The 18,505-nt window shown below is 42.4% G+C and overlaps 1 protein-coding gene across 1 annotated transcript in view; it reads right to left on the minus strand.

Annotated features, from left to right (window-relative positions):
- Window positions 1-9,397, minus strand: part of SLC39A12 (solute carrier family 39 member 12) — an 89,802-nt gene extending 80,405 nt beyond the window's left edge. The window contains exons 1-2 of the mRNA XM_055429522.2: window positions 9,246-9,397; window positions 7,641-7,974 (exon numbers count right to left, since the gene is read on the minus strand). Coding sequence (XP_055285497.2) covers window positions 7,641-7,901 — 261 coding nt within the window. The 5' untranslated portion in view covers window positions 7,902-7,974; window positions 9,246-9,397. The remainder of the gene's footprint in view (window positions 1-7,640; window positions 7,975-9,245) is intronic.
- Window positions 9,398-18,505: the final 9,108 nt, after the last annotated feature.

Below are 18,505 nucleotides of genomic sequence, written 5' to 3' on the forward strand. Positions count from 1 at the left end.
AGCTGCCCCACAGCATGTGGGATCTTAGTTCCCTATATTGGAGGGTGGATTTTTAACTACTGGACCACCAGGGAAGTTCCAAGTAGCCACCTTTTAAACCATAAAAGAAATAAGTGAAATTAATGTGAATAATACATTTTGTTGCAAGATACACATATATAAAAGATATGATCATTTCAACACACAATCAAAATTCTAAAAGGTATCAGTGTGATATTTGACATTCTTTTCGTCACACTAAATCTTTGAAATCTGCTGTGTGGTTTACACTGACCAGTATATCTCAGTTGGGATGAGCCACATATTAAGGGCCTAACAGGCTGAGGCAGCTAATGGCAGCTCTAGCATTCTCGGGGTTTTTTTTCATTTTTTCATGGAACTAGGCTTCTAAGATTAATTTATCTGCTTGTTTATTTTCTATTTCTATTTCTATTGATGACAACTGCCCAATATGGCTGGATTTTGTCTGCTTTGTGTAGATCTATCCTCGGTTTCCAGCACCATGATGACATTTCAGTTCAGTCGCTCAGTCGTGTCCGACTCTCCGTGACCCCATGAATCACAGCATGCCAGGCCTCCCTGTTCATCACCAACTCCCGGAGTTCACTTAAACTCATGTCCATCGAGTCGGTGATGCCATCCAGCCATCTCATTCTCTGTCGTCCCCTTCTCCTCCCGCCCCCAACCTCTCCCAGCATCAGAGAAGAGTGAAAATGGAATATGTGTGCTCAGTCGCTCAGCCGTGTCTGACTCTGTGACTCTGGACTGTAGCCTGCCAGGCTCCTCTGTCCATGGGATTTTTCAGACAAGAATACTGGAGTGGGTTGCTGTTTCATCCTCCATGGGGATCTTTCTGACCCAGGGATGGAATTCATGTCTCTTACATCTCCTGTATTGGCAGGTGGGTTCCTTACCACTAGTGTCATCTAGTGGGTGCCATCTGCTTCTTCCTTATCCCACCTAAGAGAACTGATGTCAATACCTTTCTGAGACTCAATCACCAGACCCTGCTCTTAACAGAGAGGTTGGCAGTTTGAGAATTACTAAAAATGCTGTGTGATGCTTTGTTTCACAAGCCACAGACAGATGCCTGGCTTGTCTAATCAAGGAGTTTGCTTGACAGAGGAAGGTGTTTGGAGAAATGTGTTGGGACGCTGAGAAAAAGAAAGACACATAGGTTGTGGAAGAGAAGCTTTCTGAGCAAGACAAGAACTGTCTTTCTTCCAAGACACTCAAGGAGCTTCTGGGAACACTCGCAGGATCCAAGAAGCAGTCCATGACATGGCACCAGCCTCAGAGTGAAGGCATTAGGTAATACCTATCTCAAGCCCCAGGGGAGCTGTCCCACTGTGGGATAATCTAACATCTTTGAATCTGTTTTCTGAGGTGGACGTTTCAGGGGATCTAATTCCATGTCTGCTGTGAGTCCCACTGGGTAACATCTGGAGAATACCATCTGAGTCAGAAAGAAACATGTCATCCATCTGTAAAGCAAAGCATTAATCACATTCTTCACAAGCCAGGCAGATTCCAAGCTCTCCCCAACTCAACTGAGAGGGGCCAAGAACTCAGCAAACAGGCGCAGGCTTCTCAATGAGACCAAGTCTGAACGTCAAGGTTAAATAAACCACCAAAACCACACCAGCCCTTTTCTATTCCCTAATCAGCCCTAGAGAAAAGTCCATGGGTTGGTAGTTGTGGTATGGGACTGACACCAGGACCAATGGAGGTGAGTCAAATGAATCCTTCTTTGGACCAAATAACCTCCTGAAACTAGAATATTGGTAAAACTATTGGTCATATGGCTACCATTTACTGGAAGCCATGTGTCCAAGACAGAGCTAAGCACCTTCCATAATGAGTCATTCCTCAGTGTACAAGTATCCTGGTTTCTGGAAAAGGTGTCGGATAATCAATTTTTCAAAGAGGGGAAACACTGCATCATTTTAAATGGAAAAACAAAATGTGCCCAGTTTATATCATAATCCACCAAATATTTCTGCACAATAGACAGCATTCAGAATATTAATTGACCAATTATTTAATGTATAATGAGTTAATAGGCATGTTTATATGCAGTATGCAAAGATTTAAGTATGCACAGAATTAAGTATGAACTCAATTTTTCCTTCTATGAGGAAGAATACCCTTAGTATATGTGTAGCCAGGTTTAAGAGAGGGTGAGTCATGTACTTAAAGCCACACAGTTGATAGTGGCTGCCCAGTCTGAATTCCTGCTCTGCCATTGACAGACTTTATATTCTCATCCCTTTGTTTTGTGTCATGGAAATCAGCAGTGGGTCACCTATGTATTTACTGTGCAGCCCCTCACCCAGTAATTTTCTCTCCCTCTGTTCGGTAGGAAGAAATTGGGCCAATTAGGAGACTAGGGGATTGGTAAGGTTCTCATGCCAATCAGTGAGAACATGGTATACCAGAGAGTTGACTGAATTCAGCCTGATCAACTCTGAAGTGCTATTCAGGTTGCTTGATAGCGCTGGATAGACGGGAAGGAGAATGCCAAGAACACACAGAACCTCCATGAGGCCACCAGGCCACATTTATGTGGCCCAGGTGTGGCTGTGTGCTGGTTGACCACAACAGTGTCCAGGGCCACTCTTCATTCCATCCAGCCTGCCTGAGACCTTGGTCCACTCGTGGTTCCTTCTCCACGCTTTTGCTGTGGACCTTTCTAAGGGTGGGGAGGAGGGGTGTGGCACAAGGTAGTGGAGAAGAGGGTAAGATCTGGGCTTTCCTAGTAGAGAAGTGGTTAAGCATCCACCTTGCAATGCAGGGGACACCAGTTTGACCCCTGGTCAGGGAACTAAGATCCCACATGCCATGGGGTAGCTAAGCCCACACGTGTAACTACTGAGTCCATGCACCTCAGCTATTGAAGCCCATGCATCTAAAGCCTGTGTTCCAAAACAAGAGAAGTCACTGCAGTAAGAAGCCCTTGCACCACTAGAGAGTATCCCCCACCTCGCTGTAACCAGAGAAAGCCTGTGTGCAGCAACAAAAACCCAGCATAGCCAAAAATAAATGAATAAATAAAATATTTTTAAAAGAAGGTACAAGCTGTATTTTTGCAGATGGTCACACAAGAATTAGTTTGTAAAATGCTTACAACTTGCAAAGTAAATCAGTTTCTCACTTTGAAAAGCTTTTAAAAAGTTGTGGAAGCATTTCATTTGTCTGATTAGAATTTGGTCATCTTGAACGACCAGAGGTTTGCTACTCCCTGCTTTAGTTTTTTAAGGCCAGTTGAAATGAAACTTAATGGTGAATCAAAGGGCCATGGGCTGAAAACTTTGTGCTCCGATATTTGAATCTTAGACAAATTACCTTAATACAGAAGGCTGTGACTTGAGGAAAGAACGCTGCAGGGAGAATTAGAAGAGCTAACATAAGAAAATGTGGATTCTCTCCTGGGCATGGATGTGACAGAGGCCTCTAGAGGTTGGTGGGGGGACTGGAATTTTCAGCTCATCACCACTAGATTTGTTTTCGTTGTTACAGTTTTCAGAAGTGCTTTGGTTGTGGTTTGAGAGAAGATGTTTAGTAAAAGTCTGCAAATAGTGGCACCCCATGGGCATTGGATCTGTCCCAGGCTCTGACTCCAGTGAACGGATTCTTTGTTAAAAAAAGAATGGACTCACTCAGAAATAATCCACTGATTTCCTTCTAATCTTGTCAGGTGGAGGCATAAGCTTTAAGAGAGGGAAAAAAAAAAAAAAAACCACCACAGATTCTAGGAATTAGTTTTTCAACTTTATAAGGAAATAAACTTTAGTAAAAAGACTACTCAAAATGTGAGAAGCATTTTCTGCTCAGTTAAATGGACTTCTCAGATATTTGGTAGAAATTTTCTGTGACACCCTGGAGCCAAATCAAATTGCTTTCTCCCAGCTGCTTAATTCAGCTTTTGGTGTGTTGCCTGTGTATTTCAGGCTCCAGCCTCAGCGACAAAGAGATGTATGAAATATTTCTCTTATGCTAATGAAGCAGTTGTCAGAACCTGCAGGATAAACGTTAGGAATTTTAAACCAAGAGACATTGAGAATTTGATTTGGAATTATGGGTAAATCTACTGCCTTCTTTAAGTTCTTAGATTTTTTATAAGATCTGCTTAGAAGGGAGGTGGGGGTTGATAACAGTTGACTGTAAAACATAAGAGGGAAATTATATTTCTTCCTTTTCCTTTCAAAGATCTGGAATGATGTCAGCTGATGGTGGGCACTAGGTTTTTGTGGGTCTCTACTAGATTTAGTGGCATTTCTGAGTGACAGAAAGAAAAGTCTTAACTGAGAAGAGTTCAGATAAACTTGCTCCACAAACAAGATAAAGTTTGATACTTTTCACACTTTACCCTATGGTAGTTCTGAGAAATCGGGGACAGGGAGGGAATTAAACACAGGAGATTTAAGCATCAGTTCTCTTTGAATGTGTCTGAGAATCACCTGGAGATCTTGGTTAAAAACCCCAGACCTCTGGGACAGCTGAGGTATGGCTGAGGGGCAGGCAGGAAGAGTATACTGAGGAAAAGTCTGATTTTTCCAGTCTGATGGGCCTTCACAAACGCTGCTCCAATAGCCCGAAACGGGATTGGTACTGGACATTTCCATGAATATGTGTGGGAGAAGAGAGTCTGAGTTCCTAAATAGATTCACAGATGGACATGTGATCTCACCAACAGCCCCCAGGGGAGGGAATCAGCACCTCAGTGACTTAACAGCTAGAAGGTACCAAAAGAAGGGTATGTTCCTAATGTCGACTTCAAACCAGATTCTTTTCCCTTTACCATGCCTGAAACCCAAGCAGGGTCACGGTTCTCATTGGAAGGACTGATGCGAAAGCTGAAACTGCAATACTTTGGCCACCTCATGCGACGAGTTTACTCACTGGAAAAGACTCTGATGCTGAGAAAGGTTGGGGGTGGGAGGAGAAGGGGACGACCGAGAATGAGATGGCTGGATGGCATCACCGACTCTGTGGACATGAGTTTGAGTGAACTCCGGGAGTTGGTGATGGACAGGGAGGCCTGGCGTGCTGTGATTCATGGGGTCGCGGAGAGTCGGACACCACTGAGCGACTGAACTAAACTGAACTGAACTGAATCCCTCATTAAATCTATTAAAACCCTCATCTCACTCTTCTCATTAAAATAAAAAAAAAAAAGAGCTACAATTAGGCAAGAGTGTCTATTTTTCAAAGACAGCAGCTTGAATGGATTTATTTTAAAACACAGCACTCTCAAAAACTTCAGATCAGTTTTTTTTTAAATTCAGTTTTTACCTAGATCTGAAATAAAATTGGGAACTTATTTCCTCCCCACACATTCAAGATATACTCTGATCTCTTTTTTTAGACATTTAAGGACATGATCTCACCCCCTTGCCCTCTCTATAATCAGAGAACTGCTGATGGGCACCCTCTTAATGGATAAAGTCCCTAAAAAGACAAAAAAAAAAAAAAATCAACAAGGTGAGGAAGATTTGTGGTTTGCACAGAATGTGGGTATTTGCGAAATCAGGGAGTTTGTTTTTGTATGTGTGAATGAACACAGATTTCATGGACTCCTTGCTTAGATCATGGGTGTTTGGGTAAACTTGGCAACCCACTCCAGCGTTCTTGCCTGGAGAATCCCAGGGACGGGGGAGCATGGTGGGCTGCCGTCTATGGGGTTGCAGAGTCGGACACGACTGAAGCGACTTAGCAGCAGCATCAGCAGCAGCAGCAGCAGCAGCAGCAGATCCTTCTGAGGAGGTGAAGCTGAGTTTTGCCTTTTTTTTTTTTTTCCAACTTTCAGTTCAGTTCAGTTCAGTCGCTCAGTCGTGTCTGACTCTTTGCAACCCCATGAATCACAGCACCGCGAAAAAGAAACAGCAGCAGCAGGAGAGTAAAGGTGTTACAGTGTTTCACTTCCTAGGAATAAGAATTAATTCAAACAGAAGCTAAATTGGCCAAACACTTGTTAATATCACAGAAAACAAAACAAAAATGTGCAAAACAACCTATTCCACCCCCCTCCAAAAATGGAGAACAATCTTGCCTGTTTACATCCTCCCTTACCCTGCTAAACTAATATTCGACCAGCCTTAATAAGGCACTTCATGTCATTAGAGGAGAACATTTCTCTGAAGCAAATTCTCAGAGGACATTAATAAGATATGACTCCTAGTTATTTCCGGTGGGAAGTCTTCTGTTGCTATATATATAAATTAATGTCATCACAGATGAGCTGCCTCTCATAACACATGTTTTCTCTGGGAACCCTTGGGAGTTTTACTAATTATTGAATTATTTATTGTTTGCACAGAGCAGAGAAAAATTCTGTTAGCCAGACCCTTCTGTCATGAAAAACAAAAAACAAAACACTTGGCCAGGAAATGTTTCCCTCAGAACTAAGCATGATTGAGAAAATCTGCCAAAACTTATTCTGGGGGGAAATGATTTTGTTTCTCTTATTTAGTCATGTCTTCATTTATTCACTTACTTATTTGTGAGGTCATTCTGAAAAAAATCTAATCAGTCAGGAAAGGGATGCTGAGAATGCTTTGGTCTGTTTTTTGTTGTTGATATTGTTGTTTGCAGTCATTTTTTTTTTAATGTTTTATTTATTTGGCTGTGCTGGGTCTATAGTTGTGGCATGCTGGATCTTTAGTTGCAGCAAAGAGTTGAGGAATGTAGGATCTAGTTCCCTGACCAGGGATCAAACCCAGGCCCCCTGCATTGGAAGCTCGGATTCTTAGCTACTGGATGACCAGAGAAATCCCTGTGGTCATCTTTAAAACATGGGCTCTTACTGTTGGGGGATGCTCTTGTCAAACTCCCTTTCCCCCAATGGAGACATTCTGATTTTACATTAAATGTTGATTTTTACATTAATTCTGATTTTACATTAAAGTGCCTTGCAGAGATTTTTTTTTTAAAAAATTCCTGGGCAAGTGAAATCTTGATGTCTGGAGAAGGAAGTTGCAACCTGGGTATGTTGTGAAGCCTGGCCAGGTGATGCTGATGGATAGCCAGGGTTTGAGAGTCACTTAATAGACTAGGAAATGGCTGGAAAATGGGCCTCTGGGACCCTGGATCTCACTTCAGCCCCGCCGATAGCACTTCCCTTCCCCAGCTCAGATTTCCCATTTTGAAGAAGACAATCATCCAAGTCATTAACTCCCCATGATACAAAATACTAAAACACACCTACCATATTCAGGAGAAAGTACTTAAAAACTCAATGTTAGACAATAGTGGATGGTATTATTTGCCTCAGAAAACAAGCAGCATCTATCTAACCAATCACATTTAAGGTCACTGCAATAAAAAGGATTAGTAAATCAGAAAGAAGAGGGAACTAATAGTGCATACTTGCAAACACATACTTCTAAGCCTGCAGAAGGGTTGTAGCAAGGCTTACAGAAGGCTTATTATCATTTTAATAGAAACAAGTTCTCCATGTCTTTAAATGCCATATGCAGAATACTATATGATCTGGCATATGGGAGTTATTATACCAGAATGCATTGGTCACTCAGATATTGGAAGGTTTGCGCTGATTTTGCTTTCCTGAAATAAGTGACTGGGAAATGCCTGGCTCTTGTGAACACACTCAGTCCCTGATCCCATTCTATCACACTAACCAGATTGCAGTCTCCTTGCCTTCCGTCTGCCCTCCGTGGGCACCCAGTTTTCTCCAGCAAAGTTCTGATGAGGCTTCTTGAGTGGTTCAGGGGACGGGGGTCATCAGCAGAGAGAACCCGTAGAACTTCCATCAGTTGCCCTGGACTCCAAGTACTGCTGCTGTCCTGAGTTGAGGGTTTTTCTGTCTCAGTCGAGGGATCAAGGCTGAGTAGAAGGAACAAGGGCACCCAGGATACAGAAGGCTTTGTCCAGAAGCACATTTCCACTCTTCCTCTACCCCGAGTCTGCTTTGATGGAAGAGGATGGGTTGGTGTTCACGGTGTCAGTTTGTAGCTGGAGGAATGTCAGTGGAAAGGGGAAAAATGAAGGCTTTAATTATTGTGGCTAAGTAGATTGGCAATGACAAGCTGTTTCTAAAAAACAGGGGATCCGTAGGTTGTTCATAACCCCCACTGGCAGGAAACTATGGCGGGTTTAGAATTTCAAACTGTACAACAGCCAGGAAGTGAGTTATAGTGCCTCTCTGGGAACTAGACATGGAGTCAAAAGATAGGAAGAATACATTTCACCCTAAAGGTGCTACAAGTCATAAAACCCAGATGGACAAGAAGATAACTAGTGGGAAGCTGCTATACAGCACACAGAGCTCAGCTCAGTGCTCTGAGATGACCTAGATGGGGAAGCGGGGTGAGGGACGGAGGCTCAAGAGGGAAGGGAACACATCTATACTTAGAACTGATTCACGTTGTTGTAAAGCAGAAGCTAACACAACATTGTATAGCAACTATACTTCAATTTTAAAAAAAGAGTAGGAAACACTCTCCGTTTTTAAATTGAGGTATAGTTGATTTACAATGCTGTATTAGTTTCAAGTATACAGGAAAGTGATTCAGTTATACACATATATATATATATTTTCAGATTCTTATCTATTTTAGGTTGTTATAAAATATTGACTATACTTTTCTATGCTATACAGTAGGAATTCTTATTGTTTACCTATTGTATGTACAGTAGTATATATACATATATATGTTAATCCCAAACTCCTTATTTATCTCTCCACACCCCCAACGGGAAACATCCTCATTTTAACCCATTGATTTATGGGCCTCATTAGTGAAGTAAGTCAATAAAAGTAAACAGAAAATAAATTTGAATACATTACAGATATCACATTGAGTTAGAAGATTTTCAAAAAGGAAAGGATGAAAACAGTAATGTCCAGAAAATACTGGTTAGTTTTCGGCTGATTAAAAGTACGAACTATTTTAGAAAAACAAGAGAGTTTCCAGTCTGCATGAAGCATGATAAATCCACATATTTGGGGCTCACTACAGAAGTGAAGAGGACAATTTAAGAGCCAATCAGCTTTCTGGAAAAAAAGTATTAATCTCTTCAGCCGATTGCTTAAGGAATGCAAAATGTTAACAGCATCTCATGGCAGATCTTGGCCCAGAGATGAGCTAAAACGGCTGTGAGGTAGTAACAAAAATACTAGGGTTACTTTTATGGTTTAAAAAGAGAGAGCGAGGTTAAGATTCTTAGGTTAGCATTTAAAAATGACAGAGGATGATACAAACATTTCTAAGCCCAGTGCTTACCTTCAGAAGAAAGATAAATGATTATTTATCTGGAGCTCTGTGGCCTTTTAAATCTTGGAGGGTATTTCGTGGTTACAAAGTCCTCTGTTTTTAAAATTCCTTGACTGTGCGCTGGGAGCTAGAGAGGATTATTTCAGCCCAGAAAAGTTTTCAGTTGCTATGGAGAGTAACAATGAAGGTGGATAAAAGTGAGAACTTTCTGTCTGGCCGATTTTCAGGAAAATCAAATCGGTGTTGCTAATGAACCCGACTTTTTATATCAATATTTACTAATTGTCTTAGAATTCTGAGAACAACATTAGAATTTCTTACAGCCACTTGCCCTTTAAAGGAGAGATCTAGGTCAAACGAGTTCACTTACAGAATGGAAAGGTTTTCATGTTAAATCAAGATTTCTTTTATTTCTCAGATGATTTTGTGATAACTGCTTTGCTGCTGCTGCTAAGTCACTTCAGTCATGTCCAACTCTGTGTGACCCCATAGACGGAAGCCCACCAGGCTCCCCCGTCCCTGGGATTCTCCAGGCAAGAACACTGGAGTGGGTTGCCATTTCCTTCTCCAATGTGTGAAAGTGAAAAGTGAAAGTGAAGTTGCTCAGTCGTGTCCGACCCTTAGCGACCCCACGGACTGCAGCCTACCAGGCTCCTCCATCCATGGGATTTTCTAGGCAATAGTACTGGAGTGGCTTGCCATTGCCTTCTCCAGGTAACTGCTTTATCTACACTCAAACCAAAGATTTGTTAAAAAAAAAAAAAAAAAGGTTCATTAGAGCTTTATTTTATAAGGTACAGGATTTTAAACAATTTCAGGCGTTCTTAAGTACATTAAAAGAAAAAAAAAAGCATTTGCTGGAGGAAATTCTTACCTGGGACTTAAGTGGGAAACTTTAATTAGCTGTGTATATTCTGATCTCAGAGTCTGTGTTAGAAGTAATTACATCATGCCCTCCGGTGCTGTGAAACGAGCTCTCACTAACTTATTCGGGAATAAATGACTGAAAGAACAAATGTGGTAAATTTTATAGGTGGCAAGAGAAGCTAAAAACCCAAGATTTCAAAGTGGACATGGAAACAGCACAGAGGCTCCAGAGACACAAAATGAATCCGAAAAGTGTAGGAAAAGGAGAGAGATTTCTGAGTTGGTTCCAAGGTGGTGGTGGTTGGGGAGGGAGACCAAGGCAAAAAACAAAGAAGGTGACATAATTGTTTGTTCTCAAACGTTCATCGGATATGAAGATTGGGAACAAGAGCGAAATGATCCTAGGACAATGCTGGTAAGACTGTTAGAAATACGGAAGGCCAGCGCTTCCAGAAAATGCCCGGCTGCTCTTGACCCACACATAAGGGAACACTCAAGATTTATCTAAACTGTCAGGGGAAGGGCCGTGTCCTCTTTCTCTTGAAATCTGTGGGAAGATATTCCTGAAGTAAGAGTCCAAAACCATGCGTCCAACAGAGGAGTGAGGAGGTGGTCAAGACCTTCCAGCCGTGGAGGTGGATGCAGAACAGGAAATGGACTCAGGACCAGAGAGGGCACCTTGGGCAAAGTTCACCACAAGCTCCTGCTCCCGACCTGCTGCCCACCCAGCAGCTGGAACCACCTGAACATCACTTGTAGGCTCTGCCCCATCTCAGTCTCAGGGACTCGGTGAGCCGGTAACTAACTAGCCCAAAGTCTACTGAGCGAATTATCCAGTCCTCTTGTCACCTGCTGCTTTTCAGAACTTCAGCTTTGCCTTATTTCTGGAATTAAGCCCTTGCTTCCTGACCCACTTCCAATCATCAGGTCCCCGAATCGGCCCTCCTCGCCCAAGTCCCTCCGTATAATTTTCCAGGTTAGAGCAAAACTGCATCTTGATTGGCTGTGAAGTGGTCCTGGGAGAGCGCCCCCTGCTGGGACTTTGAGATCTTTCTCCTGATTCCCAGATGGATATCCAGCCTGAAGTCCTGTGTTTCCTAGTCTCAGAAGCTCTGTGGCTAGGGATCCGCCCCTCTTAGAGCCTCAGCAAGTTACCTCCTGCAGGAATTCTCAAACACCCATTACTAGTCTCAGCTGATCCTAGCACCTCCACCAGCCCACCCAGGCGCTAAAAGGCTCACAACTAAGTGAACTTTTCCTTCAGGTCACAGTCTGTATTATTTGCCTGGAGGCTTGCTCTCCCCTCCCAGTAATACCTAAGTCAGCCACCGACCAGATTTCTCTTCCTGCCCTAGAGTGAGACAGCCTTTAGGAGGGGCAAGGAGAAGCCTTGGAGGAAGGCTGGAAGGCAGGCAGACCCCAAGGAAGAAGGAGGAAGCACTTGGCTGAACAGTGAGGTGTCGCTTTCTTCATCTGATCTGGGTTATAGCTCTTCATCCCCAACCTGCCTGCTTCCCCAACAAGCCTGAAATCAACCTTGCTTAAGCGTGGTTATATTTGCAATCCAAACCAACCTCTGGGGATAATAAGTTTCAGGTGTGAATCCCCACTTTATGTACAAAGAAGGAACTCATTGACTCCTGGTTGATATTTACAAGGATTTACTAATTTGGAAATAGTTTCATCTGCTGCAGTATCTCCTGATAAGTTGTTGTTTAGTCACTAAGTCCTGTCCAACCCTTTTGCAGTCCCATGGATTGTTGCCTACTGGGCTCCTCTGTATATTGTCACCGTGCTTATTTAACTTATATGCAGAGTACATCATGAGAAACGCTGGGCTGGATGAAACAAAAGCTGGAATCAAGATTACTTGGAGAAATATCAATAACATCAGATATGCAGATGACACCACCCTTATGGCAGAAGGTGAAGAAGAACTAAAGAGCCTCTTGATGAAAGTGAAAGAAGAGAGTGAAAAAGTTGGCTTAAAACTCAACATCCAGAAAAACTAAGATCATGGCTTCTGGTCCCATCACTTCATGGCAAATAGATGGAAAAACAGTGGAAACAGTGGCAGACTTTATTTTGGGGGGCTCCAAAATCACTGCAGATGGTGACTGCAGCCATGAAATTAAAAGACGCTTACTCATTGGAAGGAAAGTTATGACCAACCTAGGCAGCATATTAAAAAGCAGAGATATTACTTTGCCAACAAAGGTCCATCTAGTCAAGGCTATGGTTTTTCCAGTATGGATGTGAGAGTCAGACTATAAAAAACGCTGAGCACCGAAGAATTGATGCTTTTGAATTGTGGTGTTGGAGAAGATTCTTGAGAGTCCCTTGGACTTAAGGAGATTCAACCAGTCCATCCTAAAGGAAATCAGTCCTGAATATTCATTGGAAGTACTGATGTTGAAGCTGAAACTCCAGTACTTTGGCTATCTGATGTGAAGAGCTGACTTATTTGAAAAGACCCTGATGCTGGGAAAGGTTGAAGGTGGGAGGAGAAGGGGACGACAGACGATGAGATGGTTGGATGGCATCACTGACTCAATGGGCATGGATTTGAGTAAACTCTGAGAGTTGATGATGGACAGGGAGGCCTGGCGTGCTGCCATCCAGGGGGTCGCAGAGTCAGACACAACTGAGCGACTGAACTGAACTGAACTAGAGGCTCCTCTATCCATGGGATTTCCCAGACAGGGATACTAGAGTGTATTTCCATTTCCTTCTCCAGGAAATTTTCCTGACCCAGGATCAAACCTGCATCTCCTGCTTAGCAGGCAGATTCTTTACCACTGAGCCACTAGGGAAGCCAATCTCCTGATATACAGGGACTTTTTTTGTGCTGACACAGGAAGATGTAGTGGACAGGAGGTGAAAGGTAAGCTGGAAGACATTAATCTGTCCTACTTTCAGCTCCAATTCTTTGCCATGCTGTGTGATCTGAGTTTCAAACATCTACCTCATATCAATATTGGAGAAGGCAATGGTAATCCACTCCAGTATTCTTGACTGGAAAATCCCATGGACGGAGGAGCCTGGTAGGCTGGGGTGCTGAGAGTCGGACACGACTGAGCAACTTCACTTTCACTTTTCACTTTCATGCATTGGCGAAGGAAACGGCAACCCACTCCAGTATTCTTGCCTGGAGAATCCCAGGGACAGAGGAGCCAGTTGTGTCAGAGTTGGACACAACTGAAGTGACTTAGCAGCAACAGCATATCAATATAATGCCTTGACCTGGAAAGAATTTAAAGAGGCCCACCAGGTAACATGAAATACAAGATGGCAGCCACTTCAGAAGAGACTGAATAAAGTGTAGAGCCATCTTGTATCATTCAGGGTGGCCATGCACGGTTTTGCAGGTTGTGTACTGTGCAACCCTAGGGATCATCATTCGCTTCCATAATCATCACAGATTTATAGATTTATTACATGAATATCCTAGCAAATGTCCTGAGGAAAGGAGACTCTGAGATCGTGGTAGGACTGTGTGTGTCCCTCTTCCTCAGCTTCCAGTTCACTCTGTGTGAGGCCATCTCTGGCAGTCAGATGAGGTCCTAAGACTCTGAGCTACTTCTGGGCCTTGTTTTTCCCCCGTCCTCCCATTAGGCTGTCTTCTTCCCTCTTTTCCAAGACTCTAACCTCCCTAAATCATAACTAAATAAAGTTTATTAACATTTTTGAATTGACTTTAATGCCTAGGCACTGGGCTAAGTAACCTCGCATGTATTTTCTCATGTGATTTCAACTGAACCTAATTAATTTCATTTTTTTAAATTTATTTTTGGCTGCACTGGGTCATCATTGCTTTGTGAGGGCTTTCTCCAGTTGTGGTTTTCGGGCTTCTTGTTGTGATACCCTTCTCTTGTTGCAGAGTGTGGGCTCTAGGGTGCACAGGCTTAGTTGCCCCGTGGCATGGGGGATTGTACTGGATCAGGGGTCAAAACTGTGTTCCCTGTATTGGCAGATAGATTCTTAACCACTGGACCACAAGGAAGTCCTGAACCTAATGAACTTCTCACTGTACATTTCTAAAATCCCCAGGTCACACAGCTAGTAGATGCCACCAGAAATCCAGGCCTGTATACATCAAACTTGGTGCTTATACCAGCAAGCAAATATCTGTTACAATGTGATTCCATTTTTATTTGTTAAGTCTAGGCTTCTTTTTACAATGAATCATGGGCTACACCAAGGAATCAGGCAAAAGTTCATCATAAATAAAATAATCTTTTCCCATATAGGTCATAATATAGTATTGGACAGAGCTTTTAAAAACATTTTTTAATAAAAAAATTAAAAATTCATGTGATACAGATAGATTTTTTTTAAAAAAAGAGAAAAAAAAATAATGATCTGCTACATTTTGATTTTTGAATTCTCCCCAAAACTCCTTCAGCACAAAAGTTCTCAGGGAAAAATTTTCTTCAGAAAAAAAATAAAAGTTTAAAACAAGTAGAACTCTCCTTGTCAGGCTCTTCTTTTCTGTAATACATAATAGGTCTACGCACTAGGCATTTGAAACAAACACTACTCCTTCTTCAACTGTTTTCTCAGAGGAAAATCTGAATGTTCAATTGAAAGACAGCATCTACAGGGTAGATAATAGAGTCTTATCCATCTCCTGATTCTGTGACATCACTGTATCTCCAACAGTTAGAAAATATCACCTGTTTTAAATGTTGACATTTGGATGATCTTTGATATGGAAACTAATAGTAAACATGATTTTTAAAAAACAGGTATTTTATGTGCAACTTTCAAACAATATTTTCTTTTCCTTATGAAAACCATAAAAAAAGATATCTAAGAGCATTAAAAAAAAGAGGGTGGTGTCTCTACCCAAGATAACAAATGGATTATGTTATATGCATAGTTTTGAAACAGTGTTTTTACTATTATATTGTGTCACACCTGCTAAAAATGGCTTTATTAGTCATTTCAAAAATTCACCTATTGGAATATTATTCCACCATAAAAAGGAAAGAAATTGGGTCATTTGTAGTGATGTTTTGAAACTAAAGTCTTACAGAGTGAAGTTGAAAAGAGAAAAACAAACATCGCACATTAACACACATATGAGGATTCCCTGGGGGCTCAGTAGTAAAGCAGAGAAGGCAATGGCAAGCCACTCCAGTACTCTTGCCTAGAAAATCCCATGGATGGAGGAGCCTGGTAGGCTGCAGTCCATGGGGTCGCTACGAGTCAGACACAACTGAGCGACTTCACTTTCACTTTTCACTTTCACACATTGGAGAAGGAAATGGCAACCCACTCCAGTGTTCTTGCCTGGAGAATCCCAGGGACGGGGGAGCCTGGTGGGCTGCCGTCTATGGGGTCGCACAGAGTCAGACACGACTGAAGAGACTTAGCAGCAGCAGCAGCAGCAGTAGTAAAGAATCCACCTGCCAATTCAAGAGACACAGGTTTGCTCCCTCTGTCGGGAAGATCCCCTGGAGAAGGAATGGTGACCATCTTCAGTATTCTTGCCTGGGAAATCCTATGGTCTGAGAAGCCTGGCAGGCTATAGTCCATGACATCATAAAGAGTCAGGCATGACTTAGCGACTAAACAACAACATATATGTATGGAACCTAGAAAAATGGCATTGATGAATCTATTTGCAGGGCAGGAATAGAGATGCAGACATAGAAAGTGAACATACAGACACAGGGGTGGGTAGGACGAGCTGAGAGAGTACCACTGACATATGTACACTACCATGCATAAGACAGCTGGCAGGAAGCTGCTCTACAGCACAGGGAGCTCAGCTCAGTGCTCTGTGACGACCTAGAGCTGCAGGGTGGGAGGAGTGGGAGGGAGGTTCAACAGGGAGGGGATAAATGTGTACATATAGCTGATTCATGTTGTACAGCAGAAAGTTACACATTATAAAGCAATTATGCTCCAATAAAAATATGAAATAAATAATATGATCCCCAAAAATTTACCTTTCACTTTGTCTTTGATGATCCTCATTATAGCCAGCTTTTCACATCATTAATTTCCACTCTTTTTATTTCCTTCCTCCTTTTATCCCATCTTTCCTTGGTTCTATCTTTGGGAATGAAGCTTTGGGTGGCAGATATTGCTAGATGTCTATCTGATAACCATTCTTCCTGCCTTCATTTCTTCAGGGCAGCAAAGTGCTCAACTAAAAATCCTTGCTTCTCCAGACTCTTTAAAAGACAGGTGACACAGCTCTGAGATGATGTGAGTGGTAGTCCACTGGGGGCGTCAAAGGGGGTCTCCCGCTTGGGATGTAGAAGTGACACACCTGTGGACCCGGGGGAGTAAAGAGCAAAAGAACAAGAGCCTCCCCCTTCCAACAGAAGCAGGAAGACAGAAGTGGAGCCCAGGCCTCAGAAGTATCACCCAAACCACCCTAGCAGCCCTGGCTGCCTATTCTTGGACTGTTGGTTGAGTGAAATCCAGAAACCTCTATCTATGAACTTCTTTCTGTCAAGTTCTCTGTTGATTTGCACCTAATGTAAACACTACTACCCCTTGAGACAACAATGATGTCTTGCCATCTTTTTCTACTTCCTTAAAATTTTTTTTTTGGAATATAGTTGCTTTACAATGTTGTGTTAGTTTCTGCTGTACAACCACCTGAATCGGCTATATGTATACATATATCCCCTCCCTCTTAAGCCTCTCCCCACTACCCCCGCCATCTCACCCCTCTAGGTAATCACAAAACACTGTTTTTCTGCTTCTTAAAGCAGTATTTTCAGATATGGAGAAAGCTCATGGAAATGGAGAGTTGGAATGAGGAGGCCTGGTGACCACTTAATTTCCCAGTTACTTCCTGAGTCACTCAGAGTGAATCACTGTGTAAACAGGTGTATGAATCATCTATTTCTGTACCACACCGAACCACAAGCTTGGGCTATGGTTGACATGTTGATTATCCCACAATTTCTGTGGGTTGGGAGTTCAGGCGTGGCTCACATGGGTCGTCCACTCTAGGGTTTCATCAGGCTACAATCCAGGTGGTGACCAAGGCTGAGGTTTCTTTTGAAGATTGGACTGTGGAAGAATCCCCTTTCAAGCCCACATGGTCCTTGACAATCTAGTGAGTTCTAACCCCAGGTGACACCGCATATTGAACTGGTCAGAAGTGAATTACCCACACTTAATAGGAGAGATATACTAACTGGGAATACCAGGAGGTGGGTATCAAAGGGAGAAGAGTGGAATCACTTTGCTGTATGCCTTAAACTAGCACAATATTGTAAATCAACTATAGAGTCATTTCTTTCTTTAATTTTTTTTGGCCCAATTGCACAACAAGCAAGATCTTAGTTCCCCAACCGGAGATAGAACCCATGCCCCCTGCAGTGAAAGCACAGTGCCCTAACCACTGGACCATGAGAGAACAAATAATATTTATTAGTTTCTATTATTTTAAAAAGTTATTATTTATTCCCTATAGTGCCATTTAAAAAGGGAAAAGAGTGTGAAACGATGTGGGTGAATATGATGATTAACATTCCAAAGGCTATGGTTTGCATCCACGTTCTTTTCTGAGGAGGTAGGGAAAATGGAACTTCTGATACCTTTCTTCATCTCGTAATCACTCTCCAACTGGTTTCAAAGTCCTGGAGTTAACTATGTGTGCTAAGTCGCTTCAGTCATGTCTGAGGCAAGAATACTGGAGTGGGTTGATATGTCCTCTTCCAGGGGATCTTCCTGACCCACAGATCGAACCCAAGTCTCATGTCTTCTGCATTATCAGATGGGTTCTTTACCACTAGTGCCACCATAGATGTTACCAGTCAAAGGATGTATTTAACATTTACTACTTCTTCAGCATCTTGCAGAGAAGGCAATGGCAACCCACTCCAGTACTCTTGCCTGGAAAAATCCCATGAATGGAGGAGCCTGGTAGGCTGCAGTCCATGTGGTCGCTAAGAGTCAGGTGTGACTGAGCAACTTCACTTTCACTTTTCATTTTCATGCATTGGAGAAGGAAATGGCAACCCATTCCAGTGTTCTTACCTGGAGAATCCCAGGGACGGGGGAGCCTGGTGGGCTGCCGTCTGTGGTGTCACACAGAGTCGGACACGACGAAAGTGACTTAGCAGCAGCAGCAGAATCTTGAGTACTGGTCCAAACCACTGGGAATTGTGTCTTTTTAAAAATTCAACTTCTCATTTGTTTGATTATAAAATTGAGAACTTATCCTTTGTAATTTGAGATTAAAGGATATTCCATAAAGTATATAACCATCAAATGTATTTTTTTCTCCACACACTTAAAACATTGCAGTTTCTAGAATATTTTTAGGAAAACAGCAGAATCCTTATTGAACATTTTATTCTGCTTTTAAGATAGAAACTTTGGTATTCATAGTTAAATGTGTCAAAAGTATGTGACTTGGGCTGAAATTT

Source organism: Moschus berezovskii, chromosome 15 (genome assembly GCF_049115385.1).
Source record: "Moschus berezovskii isolate FMDL1 chromosome 15, NW_MosBer_1.0, whole genome shotgun sequence".
In the NCBI taxonomy this organism is placed as follows: Eukaryota; Metazoa; Chordata; class Mammalia; order Artiodactyla; family Moschidae; genus Moschus; species Moschus berezovskii.